The following is a 25,336-nucleotide window of genomic DNA, read 5'->3' on the forward strand; positions in this document are numbered from 1 at the left end:
AAGAGGCAGAGGCTGGACTAGAAGCACATGGGACCTGGGACCTGAGAGGGGGACCCAGGATGTGGGGGAAAGAGCCTGAGATCTGCAGGGGATGGGTGGTCCCCCATACTGGAGATGGGAGGAACTGGGTTCTGGAGGGATAGTGGATACCCTGAATAGGAGGACAGTAAAACCCCAGACTGGTGGAGATAAAGGAGATCTGAGAAGGAAAAGAGGTGTTAGGGGGACCAGTATTAGGGGGCACTGGTCTTCAGATGAGGAACACAAAGACACCCAGAATCCAAGGGAGCACAGGGGGGACAGGGGAATGTGGGAAGAACAGCAAGGACAGTGGAGTCCCCAGAGACACAGGGAGATACAGGGAGATATTGGGGCTGCAGAGGAGCCCCAGGCTATACGAGGGTGTTGGTGTTTAGACGGCAACCAGGGGACCGAAGATAGTCCAGGGCCCCCCCCCTCTTACCTGTCTTGGCAATGCCTCGCAGGAGGCTGTCCAAGCCCAGCTCCAGGTCTGAAGGCAGGAAGGACCCCATCAGGCCAGGCAGGAGCTCCCTGTGGGGACAAAGAGTGGTGCTGGGGGACTAGAGGGGTAATGGGGGGCAGGTAGCTTCCTAGACACCTGCTTCAGCTCCCACTTGGTGACACCAGGTGAGAAGAGGGCAGTGAGGATCCCAAATGTCCAGGTTCAGCTGTGGTCGCCCTTTCCAGTTCAAGAGTGGGAGCTGCACCTCTGGGCAACTAGTTCTCCTGTCCGCTCCACAGGGAATGGGGCTGCCAGGGGCTGAGGGCTTACCTGGGGCAGTCGGATGTGTCCACGTAGACAATGGTTGATGCAGTTCCAAAGGCCACGAAGGTCCCATCAGCGCGAGGCAGGAGGGGGAGACCCCGGAGCTCAGCATGGCACCCATCCCCGGCCACGTAATGCAGCAGGGAGAGACAGTCGGCAGCTGAGAGGTCGATGGCCCCATGGCGTCGCAGCACCTCCCGCATGCATGTCCCGCTGCGGCCTCCCGCATGCCCTTCAGCATCGCCAAAGCCAGCGCCCTCCACACGTGGGCTGGGACCTCAGCCAACGGCTCCCCAGCTGCCACCAGCAAGGCCCGGACTGCCTTCTGTGCAGCCATGTCCCCCACAGCCTCCGGCAGCAGCACAGCCTCAGGCGCCCGCAGATGCCCTGCCACTCCCTCTGCAGCTGGCACCAGGAGAGGGGCAGCTGCCAATTCCTGGCAGACACGGGTCACCAGGCTGCAGATCCGGTCAGAGCTTGGCATGCAGTCGGGGTCTGGCCAGATGCTGTAGACATCTGCGCCAGGCAGAGCCATGGCCACAGCGGTCAAGTGGCTGTAGACCCGGGGCAGGAGGTCAAGCAGCAACAGGGCGTTCCAGCAGGCATCTTCCTCACCCTTCTCACCCTGCTCAGGCCAGCGGAGGTGGCGGCGGTCATCAGAGAGGGCGAAGGGAGCACTGACATGGACGGGCAGCCTCGTGGCCATCTAGTCAGTGGCTGGCAGGGGCAGGAAGCAGCAGAGCCGCCCTTGGCAGGGCCCACAGAGGGGGTGTGCCAGGCTCAGCTCTGGGCAGCACCCTAGCCCTGTGCCCAGTGCCATGACTGGCCCCTCTGTGGCCCTGCCTGTGGCTACCAGCCACTCGCTCACGTCATCCACCCCATTCCCATGCAAGGCCACCAGGCACCACGCCAGACTCAGCCCCTCATCCCCTGATGGCACTGGGACAGGGAGAGGCTGAGGGGATGCCACAAGAGTCCCCATGAGTGTCTGGACCCCATCAGGGGCCACACGGTGCAGGGCCACACGGCGGACATGGTGGAGGAAGAGGAGGGCAAGAGGGCCATCAGTGAGGAATGTCTGGATGAGGCTGCAAATGCGCTCAGGATCGGAGACCCCTGCAGCGATTTCTGAAGGTTGCCGGCGAAGGGGAAAGCGGAAGAGGGTGCCCTGGGGAGAGGCACGGTGTTGTCCCACAGCTTCCAGTCCAGTCCAGAAGGGCTCGAAAAGGCCGGGAAAGTGCTGAGCTGCAGAGATGTCCCAGCGCTTGCCAGCACCTGGTAGCACCTGGCATTCGGGGTCCAGCACCCCCAAGTATGGGGGGCTCAACACACCTGGCAGGTCTGGAGACATGAGAACCATGAGGCCTTCACAGGGATGGCATGGACACCACTACCTCCCCAGATCATCCTAACCTATCAGTAACCCAAAGGCCCATCCAATACTCTCAAGTTCATCTCCACAGTGCTTCCCATGATCCAAAGCCTAATCCCAATTCATCAGCTCCCCTCCGTTTTCTGCTGTTGCTCTGCCCTCCACTGCCACCTAGCCTCCCTTCAGCCTCCTGGTGCTTCAGATTTCCTCACTTCACACTGCCCTCCATTTTGCATACCTCACTGCCCCCCAGTTCTCCCCCGCTCCTATAGTTCAGAACCTCCAGTAAAACCCATGTCCCCAGTTCAATCACAGTTGAGGTTTCCGGTGCTACTCACCAGTGAGGTGATAGACAGAAGTGAAGCCCAAGCCGAAGCGCCCCACAGTGTGGGGATCCTCCCGCTTGTGCGACACCCCTGGGCGCTGAATCCCTGTCCAGTCCTGAGGTGACATCACAGCATCATTGTAGGTCAGGAGAGCTGGGCCTGGTGACCAGGACCATGAGTTAGGGGAGAACTGGGACATGTAGGGGGCTCTGTGACCCAGACTCAGTGTTCCCACAATCTCAGTCCCAAGAAACGCTCCTCAGTACCACTGAGTCTTCCCAGTACCCTTCAGTGACCTCAGAACATCCCAAAACCCCTCATCAGCTCCAGTTCCCCCAGTTCCCTAATCATTCTTCAATTCTTCACCAATATCACCCAGTCCATCCCAGCATCAGCCAGTGCCACCCCAGTGCTTCATCCGGTCTGTCCCAGTGCCCATAGCACCTCTCACCCTGGGTGCCCTCCAGTCCCCCTCCGTTGATGTTGAATTCCCGCTCATCGGACACAAACACGACCTCTTTAGCGCCAGCATCATCCGCATTCTGCACCAGCTCCTGGAATTAAGAATGAGTGCATGGTCACCTGGGCTGTCCCAGGCCCATAAGAAAAGCACCGACCTTCTCTAGCTGGGAACCAAGGTCCTGGAGCTGGTGCTGGGCAAGGACCAACCCCCCACTGCCTGGGTTGGTCTGCCCAGCTGGGCAGGAGAGTCTGGATAGGTGGGTTCCCTGGGAGTCTCACCTTGAGGATTTGCCCCCCATCTGGGTACTTCTGCAGGATGCTGTGCAGGTAATCAAGGAAGACGGGTGCCCGCTGGCAGAAAGTCTCCCTGTAAAGCAGAGAGAAGGGGAAAGAGTGTGGGGGAGGGTGCGTAACCAGGACTCTATGTCCTCCTTGAATCCCCCAGATGTCCCCTTCCTTGGAGTCAAGGACCCCATCTTTTCCCAGGACTCTCTGAAACAACCACCTCCAAGGATTACACCCACACTTTCCCAGGGTCCCCACCTCTTCCTGGAATGCTCCAATGTCCTGGTTTTGGCTGGGATAGAGTTAATTTTCTTCCCAGCACTGTGTTTGGGATTTGGCAGGAGAGCAATGCTGGTAACACACTGATGCTGGAACTGGTGTTCAGTCATGCTTATTCCAAGTCAAGGACTTTTCAGTGTCCCATGCTCTGCCAGCGAGGGGGGAGCATGGCCAGAAGAGCCAACCCAAACTGGTTGGGCACTAAGAAAACTGTCATGGCTTAATCCCAGCTGGGAACTCAGTCCCAAGCAGCCGCTCGCTGCTCCCAGTGGGATAGGGAGGAGAATCAGGAAAAGCTAAAACCTGTGGGTTGACATAAGAACAATTTAATAACTGAAATAAAACTAAGTACACTGATATTACTGCTACTACTAATAGTAATGAAAAGAGGAGAGAGAGAAACAAAACCCAAGATAAACCAGTAATGCCCAACAGTCACTCACCACACCTCTGATCCATGCCCAGCCAGTCCCCCAGCAGTGACCAGTGGCTCCCGGACACCCCACCACTACCACTCTGTTTCTACACTGGGCAGGAGGTTTTGTGGTACAGAACTTCCCTCAGGCCAGTTCGGGTTGGCTCTCCTGGCCATGCTCCCCCCTCAGTGGCAGAGCATAGGACACTGAAAAGTCCTTGACTTGGAGTAAGCACAACTGAACACCAATTCCAGCATGTGTGTTACCAACGTTGTTCTCCTGCCAAATCCCAAGCACAGTGATGGACCAGCTTCTGGGAAGAAAATTAACTCTATCCCAGCCAAAATCAAGACATTCGGCAACCCGGAAACTCCCTCCCTGCAAGCCCTGACCCTCGCAGTCCCCACCTCCCTCAGTCACCCTTCAGCCACTCCCTGTGTCCCCCCACAAGCGCCCAGTGAAACCTCAGTGACAAGCCCCAGACTGACTCACGCCTTTGGCTGCCTGAGGACCATGAGGGACGCCCGGTGCCACTGCCCGGTGCCAGTGCCCGGTGCCGCTGCCGTATATCCATTGTCCCGGTGCCGCTGCCCGGTGCCTCTGCCTGGTGCCAGTGCCCGGTGCCGCTGCCGTATATTCACCGTCCCGGTGCCGCTGCCGTATATGCACTGTCCCGGTCCGCCTCTCGCTCCCTGGCACTGGCCCCGCCTCCCGGCTCAACAGTTTCGATTCCCGGCTCAACAGTTTCGATTCCCCGCTGCATACACAGCCGGGGATGGAAGGAATGGGAGGAGCTGAGGACATGGAGGGCACTGAGAAAGGTATCTCTAGGGGCATTGGCACTGGGGAATGAAAGACGTGGGCGGTCCCTGTCCTGCAGAGTCCCTGAGCCTGGGGCAGTCAGGGACAGAGGGCCTGATGAGGGCCTGAGGGCCAGCAATGATCCAAGTCATGGACTCCGCTGGGCACAGAACTGGCCATTCACGGGGGTTTCTAAGGTGAGATAGGACCAGGACATGTGTCCAGGTGAGAACTGAGGGACAATACATATGTTAAGGGTGTGGAGGAACCAAGACATACCTGAGGGCCACATGTGGGAGCCAGACATTCATCCAGGAAGATATAGGAAGAGGCTGTGTGATTGTGGAGGGCAACTATCTCAGACCAGGGTTTCACAGACCCTCTCCATCCATCCATCCATCCATTCATCTTTCTGTCACTTACCGTCCCACTAAAGGGTGTTGGCTGCTCCAGCAGGGCAGCACACCAGTGAGTGTCCACAGGTTCCTTGGGGGACATCAGTGTTCAGGACAAGGCCAGAAGGGAGAGGGACCCCAGGGAGACCCAGTTTCTGGTCTCCTGCCTATGACAGGTGTTCAGAATCATCTCAACTGTCCTGGATGAAGGAGCCATATCAAATGGATCATGGGGACCATACGGAGATCACTTGCACTGTACAGATCACATAAGACCAATTTAGGCCCTATGGACTATTACAGACTACGTGAGGACCACAGGACATCACACTGATTGCACAGGCCACACAAGAACCCCAAGGAGACCACATTGAGGCTATTTGGACTGCAGACCACAGGTTGTACGAAGACCATAAAGACATGGAAACCACTTGGAATGTGTGAAAAAGTAACCTGTAGGACATGCTGCTTTAGGGGGAGTGTAGGACAGATTTCAGGGGGACACGTCTCAAGGGAAACCTCCTCAGCTCTTCCTTCTGTCCCCTTGCTCCTGACTGCAGTGGTGTGCAGGTAGGTGCTTCATGGTAGTAGGACTCGAACAATACATTGTTCATTAAAGCCTTTTATATTTAAGCTCAAATGTGCCTCAAGGGGAAGAATAAGGGCCACATCTTGCTCAGCGGGATGAGGCTGTTGGTGCTGTTTGTGTGAGGGGGTGTGTGCCTGTATGGATTTGTGAGGTTGGCTGTGTGTATCCCTATGTGTCCTATGATGACTCCACAATTGGTTGGACCTGGGGGCTTGGAGCTGTGGCAGCCTCGTCTTCCTCGGGCTGCTGGATGCAGTAACTTCTAACAGTGGTAACAGAGGGGGAAGCCCTTTCCATGGTCCTGATTCAAAGAAACCTTTGAACAATCTGAAAAGCACTTTTATTACGGCCGGGGAATGCAAAGGGGCAGATGTTCTCCCCAGTGCACTCCACTGAGCCAAGAAATACCATAGCTTTTTATACAGTTTGAAAGTAGCAAGTTTAAAATTATCTATACACACACTCTTTTTGCAGTCTGCCTTATCTAAACAGACACTTAGTTTTACCTCCTATTCTTACCATTATAGAGTAGTTACATAAAGTTTTATCATTTCAAGCAGTTTCAGGTTCCCCACCCCTCTCTGTGTGCTAAAAAGCCTTCCCTATTCTCTAAGCTATTTTATCTTAATTGCCCACAGTTTGGGCAGAAACTTTTAAGCAGTTTTACATTTTGCAAAGTCACACCTACATAGCTAAATAGCTAATATTTTATTTCATTTTCTATTTCAATCCCATGCCCTGAATGTGCACCCAGAGGCTGGTCTTCAGCCAAGGGATGTTCCCCTCTCCAGAAGGGCACAAGGAGTCCAATATGCCCATGGATGAGCCCCATGGCAATGCCACCAACTCCATCCTGGATGGAGAGAGCCAGGGCAGAGCCTGCAGGGTGGGCCAGAGGTCATTCTCCTCTGGGCTCTGGTAAGACCAGAGCAGTTTGTTGTGGCCAGTGGAGGCTGTGGAGGTGAATGGGCCTGAAGGGAGGCTCTCCAAGGAGGTGCCAAGAATCAGTCGAGCCTGGGGGAGGCAAAAGGGGGTTAGTCAGGAGACGGGGCCAGAGGAGGTGCCCAGAACAGGAGGAGGCCATAGGGCACCCTACTGCCCAAACTTCTCCTAGTCCATGATATCTCCAAGGGAGACCGAAAGGGCTGAAGGGGGAAGAAAGCAAAGGGTGGAGAGAGTCTAGGAGGGACCACAGGGGTTCTGGAGAAGTCCAGCGGCCACTTTGCCTTTCCCCTCTGGGTTACACCCATATAAACCCCAGCTGCCCAGCCTGGAGTCCTCCCGACTTTTCCTGCTGTGGCCAACTGTGGCAGAGGTTGCACACACAAGAGGGAGCAGGACATGCTGCCCACAGCTCACAGGAGGACAGGGAGCTACAGACGCTGCAGCCTTCAGAGCAGGACCACTGGAAAAGCTGCCACGTGTCCCACACAACTCCAGTGCCACAATCCATCCATTCCCTGCTCCCACATCACCTGGAGATGTGACTTCCCCTGTTTAATCAGACGTACATTATAGCCAAAGAGAGCTCTGTCTACATGCCTGGCCAGCCCAGTCAAGATGCAGCTGAGGCTGGAAGTCTGGCTTCAGGAGGGGTGGAAGGGAGCAGCCAAGTGGAGTAAGGATGTTCCATTGCTCCAGTGCGGGAATGAGGAAGCCTGGGTGGATGGGGATTGAGACCATTCCTGAAAGGTGCATCCAGACCTACAGGTTGGAGGTATTGCTATCCCTCCTCCAATGACAGACACTGCAGGCCAGGGGAAAAATCATCCCTTGAGAAGGCCAAAAGGGAAGCTAAGTTCCTCCCGTCCTATTCCATTCTGTTGAGCCACCAAGCCTGTGGTTTTGCAGTTGCAAAACAACTCCCTATTTCACAAGGCAGAAGGAAGACATTTCCCCACCAAGTGACCGGAACTAAGAAAGAGAAACAAAAAGTCCTGAGGGCTTTTCTCCCAGGGTCTGCAGGATCCTAAGACCAAGTCATCACGGGGGCCCAGACCCAGGCATGTGACTAGGACATTGTGGTTCCAGTTCAACCATCCCAGCCCTGCATTTGTGTTTGCAGAAACCCAAGCCGTGCGACAGAAGGTGGGTTGTGGCGACGAGGTCATATCAGGACCCACAAGAAGCCACCCAGCTGCTCAGTGCCTCCTAGCCAGCGCCTTCCTCTGAAGAAGCCCTGCTGAGTTGAGTACTGAGAGAGCCAAGAGGAATACAATGCTGCCTGTGACCCATGTGTTGGCCTTCGGTGAGTGCCAGAGGCTGTGCAGGCTCCCAGAGGGTGGCAGGAGGCATCCAGAGACTTCACATAGATGTTACACAGCTGCTTCTCTTGCAGGTGCTTGGCTGGTGGCACAGAGCAAGGCTACACCAAGTAAGTATCTTGAGGAGGTAGTTGGGGAGTTTGGACTCATCTCTGGTCCCCACCCATCTCCTAGGGCAGTTCTGCAGCCCCATGGAACAAAACTCACCCTTGTGTGGAGACTGTGCCCAGAGGCAGCCCCAGGCTCATGTCAGGACAGCTGCTGGGGGCTCCCTGTCTGTCTGGCAGCATCTCTCTCTCCCTGTGCAGGTGCTCCAACAATCTCCATCTTCCTGAAGCCACCTGGGGTGATCCCACCAGGAGGCTCCACCACCATCTGCTGCAGCTGCCAGCATGGCAATGGGAACTTCATGCTGTACAAGGATGGCCACCAGCTCCGTACCCTCAAGCAGAGTGGCAGCAGGGCCGAGTTCTCCATCTCTAATGCCACCTACAAGGACACAGGTACCTACAACTGCCATTACCTGGAGGGAGGCACTGTGCTGGCTCGCAGCGATGACCTGGATGTCGTGGTGACAGGTGAGAGATGTGCTGTTACCCCTTCTTGCGGGGTCACATGCCCTATGTGCAGACTGGGATGCATGCAGACACTTGGCTTCCCTATCCATATGATGGGCAGGGGATTTCTCTTCTTCCCTGGCTTGGAGAGGTGGGGACCATCTGCACCTTCATCTAAGCCTTTTGATGGGTTTATGGAGATCTTGATGGCTCCTGGCACCATGTCAAAGCCCTGTATGTCTTCTCAAGCCCTCTCCTGTCCCCCCAGGGATCCGCCTCCCTGGACCTGACCTCTCTGTCCTGCCTGGGCGTGAGGTGACTGCAGGAACTCATGTGATATTCCGTTGCACCCCCCCACACCGCAGTACTGGCTGTTTCCTGTACCTGGAGGGCCAGATCCGAGCCCAAGTACTCTCAAGGGAACAAGATGACTACAACTTCTCCCATGTGCAGGAAGGTGAGGGGGGCCGCTACAGCTGCCAGTGTTTCACCAAGAATGCTTCGATAGAATGGTCTGCTGTCAGCAAGACCCTGGATTTGGTGGTGAGAGGTGAGACATCCCCCCAGCCACATCCTACTCTTCTCTTCCTCCTTGCAATCCGTCACATCCTGGGGGAACTACAAAAGAGGATTTAAGGGAGGAAAGCAGCTGTAAGAGGGATCTGAGCAGAGGATTTCAGCTTCCTTCAGCTGTTTGAGCCTGGCCAACTCCCAGAGACCCTACAGATGACCTACAGACCCTATAGACACAAGGTCACTAGGCTGACAGTTGGGGGTAAGAGTCAGGGGACACTGTCCCTGCACCTACCAGCCCCATGGACAATCATATGTCTTGTCATAGCTCAGTGGCACCGTCTGGCTGGCAGGAGCAACTGAGGGCCACCTCAATGTTCCTTTGGTGCCAATGGGTGGGGTGACAGGTGAGAGGCTATGAGTAGAGGGTGTTCCAGGAGACAGGGATGTGGGAGGTGAAGCTGACAGGAGCCCATGGGGCTCCCTTTGCTCCCTGTGAACTTCTCTTTATCTCTCTTTAGCCCAGGAACTCCCCAGTGTGTCCCCTTATCCTTGTGTCTCTTTTCCCTCACTGCCCTGTGAATCCCCTTGGAGGATACCTTTGGTCTGGGATCTCCTGGGGGACTCCTCCCAGGGGCTCCCAGTGACCGTCCTTTCCTGTCCCCTGCAGATTACACGTTGTGCAACGCAGTGCGCCTGGCGCTGGGGGCCGGGCTGCTGGTCCTGCTGGGGCTCATTACGGCTGAAGCCACGCGAGGCCGCTGCTGCCGGGGCGGGAGGGCCCACCCTCTCCCCGCAGGCAGCGCTCCCCTGACTGCGACCAGTGTGGGAACACCGGGATTCCCTTCCCGCGCCTCGCGGTGGGATAAATAAACCGTTCCTGTCGCTGTCTCTGTCCCTGCCCCCGTCCCTTGTCCCTGTCGCTGTGCCTGTCCCTGTCCGCTCGGGGGTCCCCGCCGGACGGGCGAGGGGGGGGGTACCCGGCGGAACACGCAGAAGGGCGGGGCTTCGGGAGTGGGCGGGACCAATGTCTGTGAAGGGGCGGGGCTTGTGCTGGGGGCGGGGTCTGCGCTCCCACGCGCAGTGACCATTCCCGTCCTGTAGTGACCGCTGCACTGACCTCTCCCTCTGCGCTGACCCCCTCTGTCTGCACAGTGACCACTCCACTGGTGTCTCCTGCCACACAATGACCACCCTGGCCACTCAGTGACCGCTTCTGCGCAGTGACCACTCCTGTGGCACAGTGACCACTGCCATGGTACAGTGACCACGCTCGTGAGCACAGTGACCACTCTTGTGACGCAGTGACTGCTCCCACTGCAGAGGCCTCCATTTCTTACATTCGTTTATTATTTTAAAACACTGACAAAACACATCACATCCTCATCTACATATATAAATTTACTTTTGCACCACTATAAATTTATATATATAGGGCCTTTAAAACTCTGTACGCTCAGGACACACAGTTCTGGAATAGCTGCACTGGCTACAACAAAAGGATTTTTGTTATGAAAAGGAGGCGCCGATATCAAAAACGCAGAAAAAAAGAAATTAAAAAAGAGTGCAAAATGAATGAAAGTGCAAAAAGCTTTTGTTATCATAATCACACTCTTTCCACAATATGCTCCCCATTTTTCCCTTCAAGGACAAGGAAGGCTCAGGCCCCCGAGGGAAAGTCGGGACTGGAAGAAGGGAGCCTGGCTACAGCCCTCTTGTCTTTCCCTCTGTGCACCTGAGGAGTTCTCTCCTGGAGGCTGAGGAGTGAGGAACAGGACTGGCCAAGTCACATCCCTCTCTCAGCTCCCTCCTCTTCTCCAATGCCCTCACTGCACTCATGGCCCCAGATGTGCCTCTGCAGACAGCAGCTGCCCTAAGCCCTCGACCCTCCTGGACAATTTGGAGGGGTTTTTTCTTTTCTAAAAGTGCTAGTGATCGCCATGGAAATCAGCAGAGGAAGGCAGGGGTGGGCAACCGTGCTCTGGCAGGGCAGGCACAAAGCTTCAGCCTACTGAGCTTCAGGCTGGCTGCTCTCATGGAAACAGAGACCTTGGCTCACAGTGTCCCAATGCTGCCCGTTTTCATGAGGAGGGAGAAACACCTTTCCAAGACGCTCCAACTGCTCCCATGCACCCAGAGTCAGCCCTAGATCAGCCCCCTCAGAAGACACCCCATGCCTGAGGCTGGTGCATTTGGTGGGACCTCTCCCATGGCTCCAGCTAAGCCCCACCAACACCAGTTGCAGGGGCAGGAATGGCAGAAACACAGGCTTGAGGGCCTCCAGTCAAAAAAACATTTGACTTCAAAAACTCTTCATTGACTTAGAAATTTTGGCTGCAGTCACATCTCTCAGAAAGGTCCTAGAGAGGAACTTGTGGGCCAGACCCAGCCCCACTTTCCTCTCTGGCTTCTTAGTGACACAGCAGTGAACATCCCTGTGAGCAATCTGGTCTGGCAACAGGGTAAGGACAAAAAACTTTGGTGCTTCTGCCTTGGTCACAGCTGTCCTTGATGGTTCCTGATAGGGGACTCCCACTCAATGCTCTGTGAGGATGGAGGACTTGCCAAGGCCAGCGGTACAGCAAACCTTCCTTCTTCTGGCTTCCTTGCTGGACCAGGGACAACTGCTCATGAAGGACACATCACCTGAGATCCCGTGACAGGCATCTGCTGCCTTCACAGCCACAGAGACCACCCTGAAAGAGTGACACACCAACAGCAGGGGAATGGTGTTATGGTACTCCCACAAACACCCATCCACATGTACACACACGATCCTTTGGGTTTAGTTTTAAAGGACCCGAGGAGGTTATAAGTTTTAACAGTAAATAGCCCTTGACCACCTACAAACTCTGTAACTCCCTCACCCAGATGAATCCAGCAGCTTTGTACCCCAATGGCTGAGTGAGCCTGAGAGGCTGATGAAGTGATGCTCAATTCTGCAGGTGTGTGACACAGACTCTCAGATCTCTCATCACCCTTCTTGTGGAGCTGGTGTTCCTGACAGCTGCTTCCTGTGCAGAGCTCAGACCCAGTGGAGACCTGGGCTCCAGCTGTGCAGCCAGACCCCCCAGCCAAGGGGCAGCACCCTGGCAGTCCTGTTCAGTTTGTGTTCTGATCTCGAGCCCAGGTCAGGCAGTGCCATGGCTGGCACAGTGTGGAGATGCAGCTCTGCCTGTTTTGCTGGGGCCCAGGCAGAGCATGGCTTGATTGCACCCGACAGCAGAGCAAGAGCCAGTGGTATTGGTTGTACCCAGACTTGTGGTCCAGCCAGGGCTTGGCTCATGCCTCCTATTCCCCTTCATCAGGACCTTCTAAGCTTCCCACCACCTCTGCTCTCCCAGGCAGCCCTGTGAGACACAAGGTTCTTCATCCTTCACACTAGTTTCAGATCTGATGCCTGGGTAGCAGCTCCTCTCCAGCACCCTAGGATGGTGCTTAGTCCCTTCCCCAACAGAAGGAATAACTTCACACATGGGAATGGAGAAGATGAAAACAGGATGCATTCATAAGACATCTCCTTCTAAACTCAATAGCCATGTCCAGTGCCTTTTTGTGCCTGATCACATCTGGAGAGGTCTCAGCATCATTTGCAGTCTCACAGCTGAAGGTCCCAGGGCTCCTCCTCTTCTTCCCCAGCCCACAGTGGCCTAGAAAGAGACTCTCCATCAAATGAAGAGACCACCTTAAGGACCATTACTGCAGACAAAGGGTGTTGTGGGGAGCGACTGTGGGAACCAGGGGCACAGCTGTTCCTTACCACTCCCTCTCTCCACAGCTTGCCACACTGCAGTGCTTGAAGAGATGGAAAGATCCCCCCCAGCCGACCACAGGGAAAAGAGAGGGAAAGCTGCCTAAATCAAACCCAAGCCTTGACAAAACAAAGACATGGACCAGTTGCAAGTCCTGCGTGAAGAGCAAGTGGCAGACGTTTCAAGAGCAGGTCAAGTGTGACCCCAAATATTCAATAAAACAGAGTCAAAATGCTACATTTCCATTGGAACTCTTGAACAGGTTGACCCAGGGGTGACAGCGGCTCTCAAGGCAGTGCTGCTCCAGGACATCTTGCTGGTACACTTGCTCACATCTCTTCATCCCTGTCTTTGAGCACTGGGAAAGGGGGAGATTGTTTTGCTACTGATATGTCATTCTTAGGAATGGAAAAGAAAGTGAACATGGGACTGGGATCACATTGCTGCAGACTATGGAGAGCCTGTGGGCAGGTAGCACTGCACTGCTCCAGCACTGCACTGCTCCACCGGTTCCCACAGTAGGCACACACAGGATGATGGATCATGGAGAGCAGCATGGGTGCTGCCAGGAGGCACAGGGACTCTCTGAGGACCCCCAGGCATGTTGGCTTTCCTGGCTTTGCAGCCCTAGCACTCTTGGTCTCTCTTCCATTACAAGGGACAGCACTACATGAACATTCCCAAAGTGCCTGTAGCCTTGTTGAAAAGGTGCTACGTTCCAAAAAGGACAGAAACAAACCAGTTAAGTGCTGTGTTTCTTTTAGCTCTGCATGTAAGGGATCCAGGGACAGCAGAGGATCCAGCTCTTCAGACAGCAAAACCTGGGTGCCTTGTGAGGGTAAAAAATGGGGAGAAGGCAGTTTGGCAGGATTGAGTCAGCCAACTCAGGAACACCTTCAGAGGTGACTGTGGATCTGTCTATGGAGCAATGGATGCATCTTGTCCTTTGCAGCTGCCTCCACTCTAGAGCACCTTGTTCCTAATACATGGACCAAAGAGGGCCCAACTCTCCTTTGCAGAGGATTCTTTAATTGCTGTGAGGGGAACAAGTTATCCAGGCATCCTTTCTCCTGGAGAAGTGCTGGACAAAACAGTCTGAAGCTCAAGAAGAAACAGAGCCTGTTCTGCCCCCAGCCAGCCCTGGCCCTGCAGGGCCCTAAGGCTGCTGCATTACAGGAGAGAGGAACAGAGCACAGGTGCTGGTCGTGGGCAGAGCAGCAGCCAGGACACCTGATTCCTGAAGGGGCAAGAGGTGGCCGCTGGTTTCCAGTGCAGCAAAGGGGCAAAGCAAAGTCATCACCTGGGCTTAAAAAGTCAAAAGAATTCAGAAAAAAAGGCAAAATGAGGAGAAGCTCCTTGGGAGTGTCCCTTGGGAATGGTGTCAGCACAAGCCCTGCCACAGGATCATAGTAAGGGAAAAAACCCAAATCTCTCTCAGCTGCTGAGCAAAGGCAAGAACAGCCCCTCAATGGTTGCGAGCACAGATGCAGGCAGTCAGTCCCTTCCCACGTCTGGGTGAGTGGAGTAGTGGTTTCAGTCCCCACCCTCCACAGTGGTCCCTCATCCCTCAACACTTTCTGAACCAGTGCAGTCACAGCAGGACATGGGGGCATCTGTGGTGCTCAGATAGGCCACCCTCCATCCCTGCAGCCACCTCCGAGGCCTGGGGTCAGCCTGTACCCAGCACTGGAAGAAAAGGGCAGTGTGGAGGGAAGAAGATGGGAGAGGGAGTGGTGAGAGAGCAGAGGTGTGGCATCTGAAAGGACATGAGCAGGACATGACAAGCTGTGGTTGGTTGGGGGGATCTCTGTCCTGACCAGACAGTTTGGCAGCACCAATGCTGAGGGAGGGTCCTGATCGGGCCAAGAAAAGTCACTTTAAGGTGTCATCAGCGTTCTTGAACATGAGGATGGCATTGTAGATCTTGAGTGCTGGGCCCAGCTTGACACTCATAATCTTGACTATGTCAGCCTGCGTCAGCAAGAGGAACGCCTCACCATCGATCATCTGGGGAGGAGAGCAGGAACAAAGGCACTCACCAAAAATCCAGGCTGGCATTCCTAGGGACAGCCAGCACAAGCACGACCTGAGAATCTGCACAGTCCCACTTACAGGTGAGCCCAGAGAGCCGGACAAAGGCCACCCACAGCACTCCCACACTGCCCCAGATAAACCACAGCTGGGAGCTTGTGTGCCCAGGAACAGGGCACAGGGGGAAAGGCCCTTCCAGGGGCCGTCCCAGCAGCTCACGCTGCAGCCAGGCTGGGATTCTGCACTGGAGCCCAAAGGGCACAGCACAGAGACATCAGGCAAACACACATCCATTCCCTGCTCCGGGTCCTGGCACACTTGGAGGCTGCCCCCAGCTCAGCTTTGCCTGCCTGAGCACCCTTAAAGCACAGGGGCCATTTACAAACAGGCCGTGGGACAGTGTGTGTCCCCAGCATGCCCAGCATCAGCTTACCCTGAGTTTCAGAGCCACAGAGGGGTCAAAAAACATCAACTCTGGTTGACAAACAGCAATGCCACCCAACCACTGTACTGGTGAGAGGGTGCAGATGGGGGAAGATGAAAGGGTGAGGAGGAAGCAGCTTCCCTCAGGAGGTGATGGTGTTATTAAGGTTGCAGCACGATCCTCCTCCTATTCCCCCATCCCAATCTCAGTGGGGCCCTCCCTCCCCCTGCCGGGAGAAGAGGGCAGCACAGCTCTCCTCCTGCCCCATATCTGCACAGCCAGACAGCTGCACACTCGAGAGCAGTGGGGCTGCAGGGCGGGATCACTGCCCCATGCTGGATGCACCCTCAGCATCCAGCAGCAATCTACTCCAGGAAGGCCACTGGCCAATTCCTCCCAGCCCTGTTGGCAAACAGCTGTCCTTGGCCACCTGCTCTCATCCTACAGCCCTTCTCACCTCATCCTTGAAGAGCTTGGCTTGGTCCTCACAACCCGTCAGAGTCTGAACAAAGCTAAACACCTTGGAGTAAATGGAGAAAAATGTCAAGACAGAGCAATGGCTCTGACTGGAGAGCACCCTGAGCCCACACCCTCACTGCTACAGAGGCATTTTGTGCCCTCTAAGGTGCCACGTGGCTGTTGGGACAAAGGCTGCAATTGCTTCACCCTCCCATGCCCAGAGCCCACCCCTGGATCCAGGCACAGACACTGGCCTCCCCTGGCCCCAGAACAGCAAATGCTTCAGCAGTTTCATCTCCAACAAGCACCTCCAGCACAGTGAGAGGATTCCCACTGAGGGGTTGGGGAAGGAGAGGGGCGCCCAGGGGCTAATGGGAAAATCAGGGAATTGTTAAGATTGGCAAAGCCCTCTGGGATCATCAAGTCCAACCATTAACCCAGCACTGCCAAGCCCACCACTAACCCATGTCCCCAAGATGCCACATCCACACCGCTTTTGGACACTTCGAGGAATGGTGACTCCACTTCTGCCCTGGGCAGCTTGTTCCAGTGCCTGAGATCAGGCAGGGCTGGCTGCTGGGCCTGGTGCCAGAGCTCCTCCAGCTACTCAGGCCTTAAGAGGGACCATCATAAATGTTCAAGAAAGTGAATGAAGGTGATGATGAAGAATCTGAGGTAAATATTTCTCTTTCAGACAAAACAGGCACTGCTTATCTGCAGAGTCTGAGCTTTAATTTTTTAACCTGGCAAAGGTGAAACTTTGGAAAATTGTAACGTGCTAAATTAAGTGACTGCTATTTGTCTCCACCTGCCTGCCCTGGGGAAGTGTCATATTCAAGTGAGAACCTGGTTGTTCTGCATGTGCTTCCCAAGAGCTGTCCTCAGGGCTTGTGCCCCTCACCAGCGTATCCAGTGGACCATCTCCTCAGTAGCCCAGAGGAGTGACCACTGAAGCCCCTGCATGCCTGGAGCATCTGGTGTAGTGCTGAACAGCTAGGCAGGTGCTCCCAGCCATGCCAGAGGACCAGGGGCCAGCATGAAGAATTCCAAACCATCTCACCTCATCAATGGTCCACTTGGCCACCATGGCTGCTGTGATGCCAGCCACCCCTGGCAGCAGCTTGCAGTGCTGCTCCCAGCACAGAGACAGGGAGCGATCGGGGTGGGCAGACAGGGCGGACATGAAGAGAGACTGGTGCATGCTGTCTGAAGAAATAGCTGGGGATAAAAATGCAAGATGTGATACGAGGTAGAAGGACGAGAACATCCCATCATATCCTACAAGCCTTGGGGAGAACCTTGCTCAGGGGAGGGCCAATGGGTGGCAGCAGATGGTCTAATAGGTCCAGGTATCAAGAGCTATGGGCTGTCCCCTGATTTACTAGGATATCAGTGTATCCTAGTGTTCTGTTTGGTGGGACTGGGGATAGAAGTTTAGAGACAAGCTTGGTTTTGCCCTGTTCTCACCACCTTCAATCATTCATTTTCTATACTGAACTAGGTTTATGTATCAAATTTCACACCAGAACTCCTTCCCATATAATCCAATTCATTTCACGTTTTTAACAAAGGTTTTCACTTGCTCTCTGCTCCAAGGAGTCAAGGATGGCTCCCAAGTAAAGCCCTTTTTCATTCACCCCTAGCACTAGGGTAGATGGCCCATGGTAAAATGGAGACTGGCTGGGATAAATGTCAGGCATCTACTTCTGTCAGACATCAGAACTAAAGACCAAGGAAACTGTTCAGCATCAGTTTCTGTGCAGCAGCAATAATTTGGCATTTCACAACCACACTGAAATTTTGTGGCACAGGATCCCATTATCCCTGTCTGAAGAGGACAAAGCACTGCAGAAAGTACACTGCCATAGAGAGGATCCTTATTCCCTGCCCTAAATCACTCAAAGATTCGCAGGCATAATCCAAGAGCCATGCTTGAGGGAGCTAACAGAGCTCTGGTATGAGGCAGGAACATTCCTTGTTGATGATCAACTCTGGCAGTCGACCACAAGCCCCTCACTGGGACGGACCTGTGTTAGCCAAGGGAGACCTGCCCCCAGCAGCCACCACCCCAGCTCTCCCAGCCCTGCAATGACACTGTGGCAGAAGACAGCACTTACTCTGGAAGTCTTCCTGCTGGATCTTCCGGTACTTTGGAGGTCTCCCTCTAAAGAGACAGGAAGACTGATGTCCAACAGGGCTGGGACTGGCCCAAGGGCCCTCCTCCACACCGCACAGAGCAATGCCTCAGCAGTGGGAGCAGGGATTACCACTTGGACCCTCACCCAAAGAGTTGACAGCTAAAGACAGAAAATGTGGGAAGAAAAACCAAGAGAAGTGCCCAACAGAGCTGAAAGGACCGAGGCCGGCTGCCAGCGACCGTGCTGCCCCAAGGCCAAGGAGCCTCTCTGACTGGGGGTATCCCTCCCATGGCAGGTAGTGGTGGCACAGGGGCCCTGCATGCGGCTTACTGGGTGTGCTCCTACCTCCCGTGGTGCCGAGATTTCTTTCGCTGAGAGAAGCCCATCAGGTTCCTCTTGCGAGTTGAGGCCTCGGTGTCGGACAAGTCAGCCTTCAGCCTGCCCTGGTTCTTCTCTGCCAGCGGGCACCCTGAGAGGCAGTAATGGGCTGTGAATCTCCCTGTCACGTGTCCTGACCCATCGCAGCCCGGTGTGGGGCACTTCCTAGAGAACAGAAGGGAGACAAGCTTTGGACCCAGCTTGGAGCAGCACAGGGGGACCAACCAGCAGAGCCACCCTTCTGCCCCCAAGCATGGGCTGCCATAGCCCTGATCATGAAAAGCAGAGTAAACGTGCTGACCAAATTCCAGAGGTGAGGGCACTGGGTGCCCAGATAGGGCACACCCAGTCTTTTCAGGTACAAGCACTTGTCCATTTGCCATCACAATAACCCTGTACAAGTCACCACAGTGCTGAACAAGCAGGTTATTGGGGTTCACATCACAGACCTGCCTTCCCCATCCTCATGGATAATACCACTTCTGTTAAGGATAACAAAAAGTCTTTCTACAGATACATCAGTAGCAAAAGGAGAGGCAAAGAAAACCCCCATTCTCTGTTGGACATAGGTGGGAATATAGTTATCAAAGGTGAAAAAAAGGCTGAGGTATTTAACAGCTTCTTTACCTCAGTTTTCAACAGTAAGACAGGTTGTCCTGAGGACAGCTGGCTTCTGGAGCTTGTAGACAGACATAAGAAGCTGAATAGCCCCCTGTAATCCAGGAGGAAACAGTTTGTAACCTGCTGAGCAACTTGGATCCTCACAAGTCTATGGGACCAGACAGGATCCACCCAAGGGTGATGAGGAGCTGGCAGAAGAGCTCACCAAGCCTCTCTCCATCATTTCCCAACAGCCCTGGCTCACTGGGGAGGTCCCAGATGATTGGAAGTTGGTGAATGTCACGCCCATCCACAAAAAGGGCCAGATGGAGGACCTGGGAAACTCCAGGCCCGTCAGCCTGACCCCGGTGCCTGGCAAGGTTATGGAGCAGATCATTCTAAGTGCAATCACACAGCACCTACAGGATGGACAAGGGATCAGACCCAGCCAGCACGGGTTTAGGAAGGGCAGGTCCTGTCTGACCAACCTGATCTCCTTTTATGATCAGGTGACTGCCTGGTAGATGAGGGGAAGGCTGTGGATGTGTCTCCCTGGACTTCAGAAAAGCCTTGGACACCGTCTCCCATGGCACACTCCTGGAAAAGGCTTGGACAGGTGCACTTTGTGCTGGGTTAGGAACTGACTGGTTGGCTGGGCCCAGAGAGTGGTGGGGAATGGTGCTGCATCCAGCTGGGATCCGGTCACTAGTGGTGTCCCCCAGGGATCAGAGTTGGGCCCAGTTCTGTTTAATATCTTTACTGAGGATTTAGATGAGGGGATTGAGTCCACCATTACCAGATTTGCAGATGACACCAAGTTGGGGGGGAGTGTCGATCTGCTGGAAGGCAGGAGGGCTCTGCAGAGGGACCTGGACAAGCTGGAGAGTTGGGCTGATTCCAAGGGCATGAGGTTGAGCAAGACCAAGTGCTGGGTCCTGCACTTTGGCCACAACAGCCCCCTGCAGCACTACAGGCTGGGGACAGAGTGGCTGGAGAGCAGCCAGGCAGAAAAGGAGCTGGAAGTGTGGATGGACAGGAAGCTGAACATGAGCCAGCAGTGTGCCCAGGTGGCCAAGAAGGCCAATGGCATCCTGGCCTGGATCAGGAACAGTGTGGCCAAGAAGTCCAAGGAAGTGATTCTGCCCCTGGACTCAGCACTGGTGAGGCCACACCTCAAGTACTGTGTCCAGTTCTGGGCCCCTCAGTTCAGGAAGGATGTCAAGGTGCTGGAGCAGGTCCAGAGAAGAGCAACAAGGCTAGTGAAGGGACTCGAGCACAGGTCCTGTGAGGGAGCTGGGGTTGTTTAGCCTGGAGAAGAGGAGGCTCAGGGGAGACCTCATCACTCTCTACAATGCCCTGACAGGAGGTTGTAGCCAGGTGGGAGTTGGTCTCTTCTCCCAGACAAGAGGGCATGGTCTTAAGCTCTGCCAGGGGAGGTTTAGGTTAGACATTAGGAAGAAATTCTTTACAGAGAGGGTAATCAGGCATTGGAATGGACTGCCCAGGGAAGTGGTGGATTCTCCATCCCTGGAGGTTTTTAAGATGAGACTGGATGTGGCATCAGTGCCATGGTCTAGTAACCACAGCAGGGTTGGATCAAGGGTTGGACTTGATGATCTCAGAGGTCCCTTCCAACGTGGCTGATTATATTATTCTATGATTCACCATACTGGCTCCTTCTGATGCCAGCCTAGCACTGAGGTTGGCACTAGACTGAGTCTGTTATCCCGTGGAAAAGGTCCTGCAAGTGACTGCCTGAGCTGGGAAGATGCACTGTTCCTTCTTGGGACTTCCCAGCTCAGCCTCACAGTGAAAGGCATCCATGAGGGATGGGAGGAACAGTGTTCTCACAGCTGGTGTCAGGGAACACCATCTTATAGACATGGTCCTCTCTGAAGCCTATAGGTCCCCACAGGTAGATGGGCACACAGGGCACCCCAGAGGGCTCTGGGTGCCACAGGACAGGCACAGGAGAGGATCACAGGGGTTACACCAGCTGTGAGCTCCATGCTGCCTTGGGGCCAAGCCTGGGGAAAGCAGGGGGCAGAGACAGGCATGGGGTGGGTGCAGGGAAGGAGTGGATGCTGGTCGGGGTGGTAGAAGAAGAGCTGGCATGGACTGGCAGGGAAGCTGTACCTCTCTGAGCTGTGCTGGGGAGCTCACCTGTGGTGAAAGCTGTACTTTGAACTCTTGGTATGAGGGATGCTCTTGCAGCCCAGGGTTGGGCAGCCTGCATGGGCAGAAGAGGCTGGTTCCTTTGGCCCTAGACCAGGAGGAGAAACAGGAGAGAGACTTTCATGGCTGCAAGCCCAGGCAGAGACAGGGCACTGGGCTCCCTGCCTGCCCTAAACAGGGAGGACTTTTCCAACTGACAAATCTGTGGAAAGGTCCTTCCTCTCTGCCCATCCACGTCCAGCACCCGCCCTCCCATTTCTGTGCAGGCAGTGACACTGGGGGTCTGGCGTGTTCGCGCCCTGCGATGAGGGACTGACACAGGTGCAGGACTTACTGAGAGGAGGCTGCAGTGGGTGTCCTGTTTTTGAGCACCAGCCTATGGGGTGGATGTCTGGATGATCCGCATCAATCCAGAAATCATAGATGTGACTCCAGCCATCAAAATGGATCTGGGAAAACAAGCAGAGGTCACTCTTCAAAATGCAGGACACGTCCCTGAGGAGCTCTGGAGCTCTCCAAGTTGCCAGCAAGCAGCAGGATAGAGCTGAACTGCAGCACAAGGCTCTTCTCTACTCCTGGAGCCAGTTACTGAGACCTGTCAACCTCTGCACAGTAGGCTTTGACAGACCTCCACTCCCAGTGAGCAGGGAAGGGCAGAAGCAAGCCAGCACAGTGCCTGGACACAGGCTCAGCACTGATCCTCCAGCACCCACCTTTATCCTGTGATCTTCCACATCCTCCACGCTGGCCACTCGGATGAAGGAAGGAGTCCTCCTGTCCACTGCCTCCAGCTTCATGTTAACCAGGAAGCCATGGGGTGGGCGCTGTAAGAACCCAGATCAGCAGGGAGCAGGGCCATTCTTCAGGCTTCCTGCACCCCTTGGCAGCTTTCCCAGCAGTGTGTACTCCTCAAGCCCAGTTTCAAGCCCTGGCCTGGCTGGGGAAAAGCCATCCCAGATCACAGCAGCAACAGGAGAGAGTGGGAACAGGCCTCCTGAATCTGAGCTGTGTTTTAACAAGATAGGGAAGCTGCCCCAGGGAAGAAGGTCTCTAAGAGACACATTTTGGGGATCTATATTGCAACCACACTTGGCTGGATGCAGCTGCTGGTGGTGCAGTTGGAGAGAAACACTAATCAAGCAAACCTAAATTATTTCCCATCGCCCAGCTTCTGTCTAGCCAAAGGGATGTCACACTTCTAATTTTTCCCACTACTTGCCCTGACTTCTGAGCCTTGAGTGTAGATCCAAAGCCCAGGCCTGTGGCAGGAGCACATGGAACATCACTGGACTTCTCATAAAAGACCTAGCAACAGAGACAGCCCAAATTCCTGCTGAGATGGGGTGAAGCAGATGATGTGGCACTCACCACTTTAAAGGCCCAAGCTGGGACAGCAGATGCTCCAGTTTCCTTCAAGTACTTTTCCCAGGTGAAGTTGTCAGGGTCAGGATAATCTGGAAGGGGGAAGATGCAGAAGGTGAGACACCCTTGCAGAAAAACAGCAAGTACCTCAGAACACCCCACTGCCTTCAAGGGCCAACCAAGTCTGCGCCAGGCACACAGGAACCTGAGAGACATCAAGAAGTGCTACTATTTTCTCATGTACCATGAAACCCAGGATACAAGGAAGCAGAAAACATCTGGGTGTGCACAGACAGCTTGGGTCCTCCTTGTGTCTCTGAGTGGGGAGACTTGGCCCAACACAGCCACCATGCTGCACCTGAATGTGTGTACAGGAGCCTTGGCAGGTACGTGCTGCCTCCCTGGCTGTGGCCTTGCTGAAGGAAACTGTCTGGGCTTGCAGATAAGCAAGGATCATGGGGTTTGTGCCCCCAGGACCCCCATGCCACCCTGAAAAGCCTGTCCCCAAGGGATGCACTCCCAGGCCACTGACTCACCTTGAGGAGGTGTGAGGGGTTTGCCATGCTCATGACACCATCCAACTGGGTGGATGTATGGACTGCTGGGGTCACACCTAGAAAACACATCCAAGCTCTTACACAGGGCTGAAATACCCAGCTCATCACCATGGGTTGTGGGGGCCCAGGGAAGGATACGTGGCAGCACCCTCAGACCTGCACCACCAGCAAAAGCCCCTGCAGAAACTGAGGTTTTCTCCAGCACTCTTGTCCCTGAGTGACCCAGGGAACTCCAGGGCCCAGCAAGGCAAGAGCTAGAGCGGGGAACTCAGCTCAGAGGGGCAGGCCCAGGCACATGCCTCTGCCCAGGGAACAGCAGCCCTTTGCTGCAAGTAGGGAGGCAGAACACACCCTCCAGAGCTTGGAGCAGTGAGACAAGGGTAGTTGGGTGGGCTCATGTCCCCAGTATGGCTCCCAGTCGGTCACAGCACTCACGGCACCCTCAGGAGATACTGCTTTGCAGGTCTGCCCTGGGGTAGAGCAGGCAGCTGCCCAGCACCAGACGGGGACAGAACCTGCTGCAGTCCCACAGCCCCTTGGGGTGAGAAGAGAAGGTCAGAGGGCTCCAACCACAAAGCTAAGAAGCTGTTCTTAGGACCGTGGCTGTGCTAACTGGCCATTTTAACTGGCCTTAATCAGCCTTGACTGGGACACCTCCCCATCCTGGCCACAGTCCCCTGCCTACAGGCACAGGAACTGCTTTTTAAGATCAGGCCTTCAGTCTCTGAAGTGCAGGTGACCCTGTCTCCCAAGTAGGTTTCAGGCTGAGCCCACAGCATGAGATCGTGCCTGTCTTTGCCCCATGTCAGCTATAAGCCATGGCAACATTCCACAAGGTGACATGGAACAGGTAAAGGTTTGTCCCCCAGAACAGGAGGGTGACCCTCTGCCTCCCTGGACCGCTCATGGCCTCTCTGCAGCAGCATGTTGGGATTGTCCCATGCATTCCCAAGCACCCCGTCACTCTTGCTGAAGCAGTGGCAGGGTGTCTCCCCACCACTGGCACTCCAGGAGCCTCTGTGCACTTACCAGTAGTCATAAGTATCATCCCAGTTGTCAAAGTGCACCAAAAAGCGATTGTCCACCACGTCAGTCACTGTGGCAACACAGATCAGGGAAGGGTTCATGCGGTCCACAGCTTCAAGCTTCATGCCCACCTCAAAGCCTGGAGAAGCCTTGTGCTGGCAGGAGAGAGGGGCAAGCTGCAGCACTGCTCCTTCCTCAACACCTACCTTGCCTGCTTCAAGGAGGCACCTGCCCAAACCCTCCCAAAACCAGACCCTCTCTGGCCTCCAGGCAGGCCCAGGACCACTCAGGCTCCCAGTAGGGCAGTGCCCTGCTGTGTATCCAAGGAAAGAGGCAGAGGGTAAGTAACTCAGCTTGGCCACACAAAGAAAAGAGGAAAAGTGATCTTCCGATCCTCAGAATCTTCTATAAACAGTAACCTCCAGGAGAAAAACAGCCTCCAACTGACATTAGTTCCCATTTTGTCACAAAACATTTGTTTGAGGTCACAGTCCTTTAGTGTCAGCAGTGACCAATGCCCTAGACATGGCAGGAGCAGCTGGGATGGGCCCTTCTCCCTTCCTAGCCCTTATTTCTTGGATCCAAAATCTGTGTAAAATCCTGCATCATACACACTGGTGGAATTGTTGCAGCAATGAACAGCAGGTTTGAGACACAATAAATAACTTAGAGAGGCTGATTTATCAATAGGTTGAGTTTCCTCTGCAGCTGATGAAGAAATGATCAGCATTTTGCACTCTGCTACATTCCCACTTCCCTTCACCAAGCTTCCGTGTGAAAAAAATAGGCAGACACATAAACAGTGAACATACATTAATAGAGACAAAAGAATTATACTTATGAAACATTAACTGATTTTTTTTTTAGCAAAATAATTGTTGACAGTAACAGTTACTTCTCCTTACCAATACTTCTGTAACACGTTTAACTGTCCATTAGACCAACCTGGATGAAACAGTGAATCAGACCAGCACCAATTCTGGGCACACCAAACTAGTGTTCAAGCTACAGATCCTGAGTAGCAAAGTGTGCCACAGCCAGCAGTACACACTGCTGGCCCTCTGCGCTGTGGGCTTGAGAAGTGTGGGGTGAACAGAACAAAGTCCAGTGCTGGCAGAGGCATTTTGCTCAGCTGGAGCAGAAAACTCACACCTGAACCTGTAGGCTCTGGTAGGAAGGAGATGCTGCTACTCACAGTGTTTCGGACCAAGAAGAGGTGCTTAGGAGCTGCCTGAGCCTTTGTTAACTTCAGGTAGTTTGTCCAGCTGAATTCTTCTTCCTTATAACCTACAACCCCTCAGGAAGAGAAATGAGAGCAGTGAGTTCACAGTCAGGAGGTGGTGAGGGTGAACCTGGCCATACCTGACCCAGCATCATCCTGCCAGGCA

The 25,336-nt window shown here is 54.4% G+C and overlaps 3 protein-coding genes across 7 annotated transcripts in view; 1 reads left to right on the top strand and 2 right to left on the bottom strand.

Annotated features, from left to right (window-relative positions):
- LOC108507531 (sacsin-like) overlaps positions 1-4,603 on the bottom strand; it is a 17,142-nt gene extending 12,539 nt beyond the window's left edge. Inside the window, 8 exon segments of the mRNA XM_017835547.1 lie at positions 174-199; positions 464-552; positions 794-990; positions 993-2,128; positions 2,498-2,644; positions 2,937-3,039; positions 3,227-3,314; positions 4,420-4,603. Coding sequence (XP_017691036.1) covers positions 174-199; positions 464-552; positions 794-990; positions 993-2,128; positions 2,498-2,644; positions 2,937-3,039; positions 3,227-3,314; positions 4,420-4,442 — 1,809 coding nt within the window. The 5' untranslated portion in view covers positions 4,443-4,603.
- Positions 4,604-4,636: 33 nt separating this feature from the next.
- Positions 4,637-9,970, top strand: LOC108507553 (leukocyte immunoglobulin-like receptor subfamily B member 5). Of its 4 annotated transcripts, none has more exons than XM_017835617.1 (7): positions 4,670-4,748; positions 5,427-5,693; positions 7,778-7,960; positions 8,051-8,086; positions 8,285-8,554; positions 8,802-9,083; positions 9,717-9,970. In XM_017835617.1, the coding sequence occupies exons 3-7, from the start codon at positions 7,930-7,932 to the stop codon at positions 9,917-9,919; spliced, it is 822 nt and encodes a 273-aa protein (XP_017691106.1). In that variant the 5' UTR covers positions 4,670-4,748; positions 5,427-5,693; positions 7,778-7,929; the 3' UTR covers positions 9,920-9,970. The 4 variants fall into 4 exon arrangements, with proteins under 4 accessions (XP_017691103.1, XP_017691106.1, XP_017691104.1 ...); XM_017835615.1 differs by having other exon boundaries at positions 4,678-4,748; positions 5,165-5,693; XM_017835614.1 differs by lacking the exon at positions 5,427-5,693 and having other exon boundaries at positions 4,637-4,748.
- A 411-nt stretch (positions 9,971-10,381) lies between these two features.
- L3MBTL1 (l(3)mbt-like 1 (Drosophila)) overlaps positions 10,382-25,336 on the bottom strand; it is a 31,555-nt gene continuing 16,600 nt past the window's right edge. The window contains exons 12-23 of one of the 2 annotated variants that reach the window (XM_017835554.1): positions 25,144-25,235; positions 23,952-24,103; positions 22,902-22,978; positions 22,372-22,457; positions 21,717-21,827; positions 21,338-21,452; positions 20,992-21,091; positions 18,196-18,393; positions 17,830-17,876; positions 16,773-16,930; positions 15,711-15,773; positions 10,382-14,805 (exon numbers count right to left, since the gene is read on the bottom strand). In XM_017835554.1, coding sequence (XP_017691043.1) covers positions 14,671-14,805; positions 15,711-15,773; positions 16,773-16,930; positions 17,830-17,876; positions 18,196-18,393; positions 20,992-21,091; positions 21,338-21,452; positions 21,717-21,827; positions 22,372-22,457; positions 22,902-22,978; positions 23,952-24,103; positions 25,144-25,235 — 1,334 coding nt within the window. In that variant the 3' untranslated portion in view covers positions 10,382-14,670. Of the gene's footprint in view, positions 14,806-15,710; positions 15,774-16,772; positions 16,931-17,829; positions 17,877-18,195; positions 18,394-20,991; positions 21,092-21,337; positions 21,453-21,716; positions 21,828-22,371; positions 22,458-22,901; positions 22,979-23,951; positions 24,104-25,143; positions 25,245-25,336 lie in introns of both variants that reach the window. The other variant, XM_017835553.1, reaches the window with a different exon arrangement.

The sequence above is a fragment of the Lepidothrix coronata genome, unplaced genomic scaffold, assembly GCF_001604755.1.
Source record: "Lepidothrix coronata isolate B3197 unplaced genomic scaffold, Lepidothrix_coronata-1.0 Scaffold260, whole genome shotgun sequence".
NCBI classification, from domain to species: domain Eukaryota; kingdom Metazoa; phylum Chordata; class Aves; order Passeriformes; family Pipridae; genus Lepidothrix; species Lepidothrix coronata.

Excerpts from the sequence above, each read along its gene's own strand:
- LOC108507553 (XM_017835614.1), top strand. The coding sequence starts at position 7,930 with ATGCTGCCTGTGACCCATGTGTTGGCCTTCG. Across the intron at positions 8,555-8,801 it reads CCTGGATGTCGTGGTGACAG|GGATCCGCCTCCCTGGACCT; the intron begins GTGAGAGATGTG and ends CTGTCCCCCCAG. Across the intron at positions 9,084-9,716 it reads CCTGGATTTGGTGGTGAGAG|ATTACACGTTGTGCAACGCA; the intron begins GTGAGACATCCC and ends TGTCCCCTGCAG.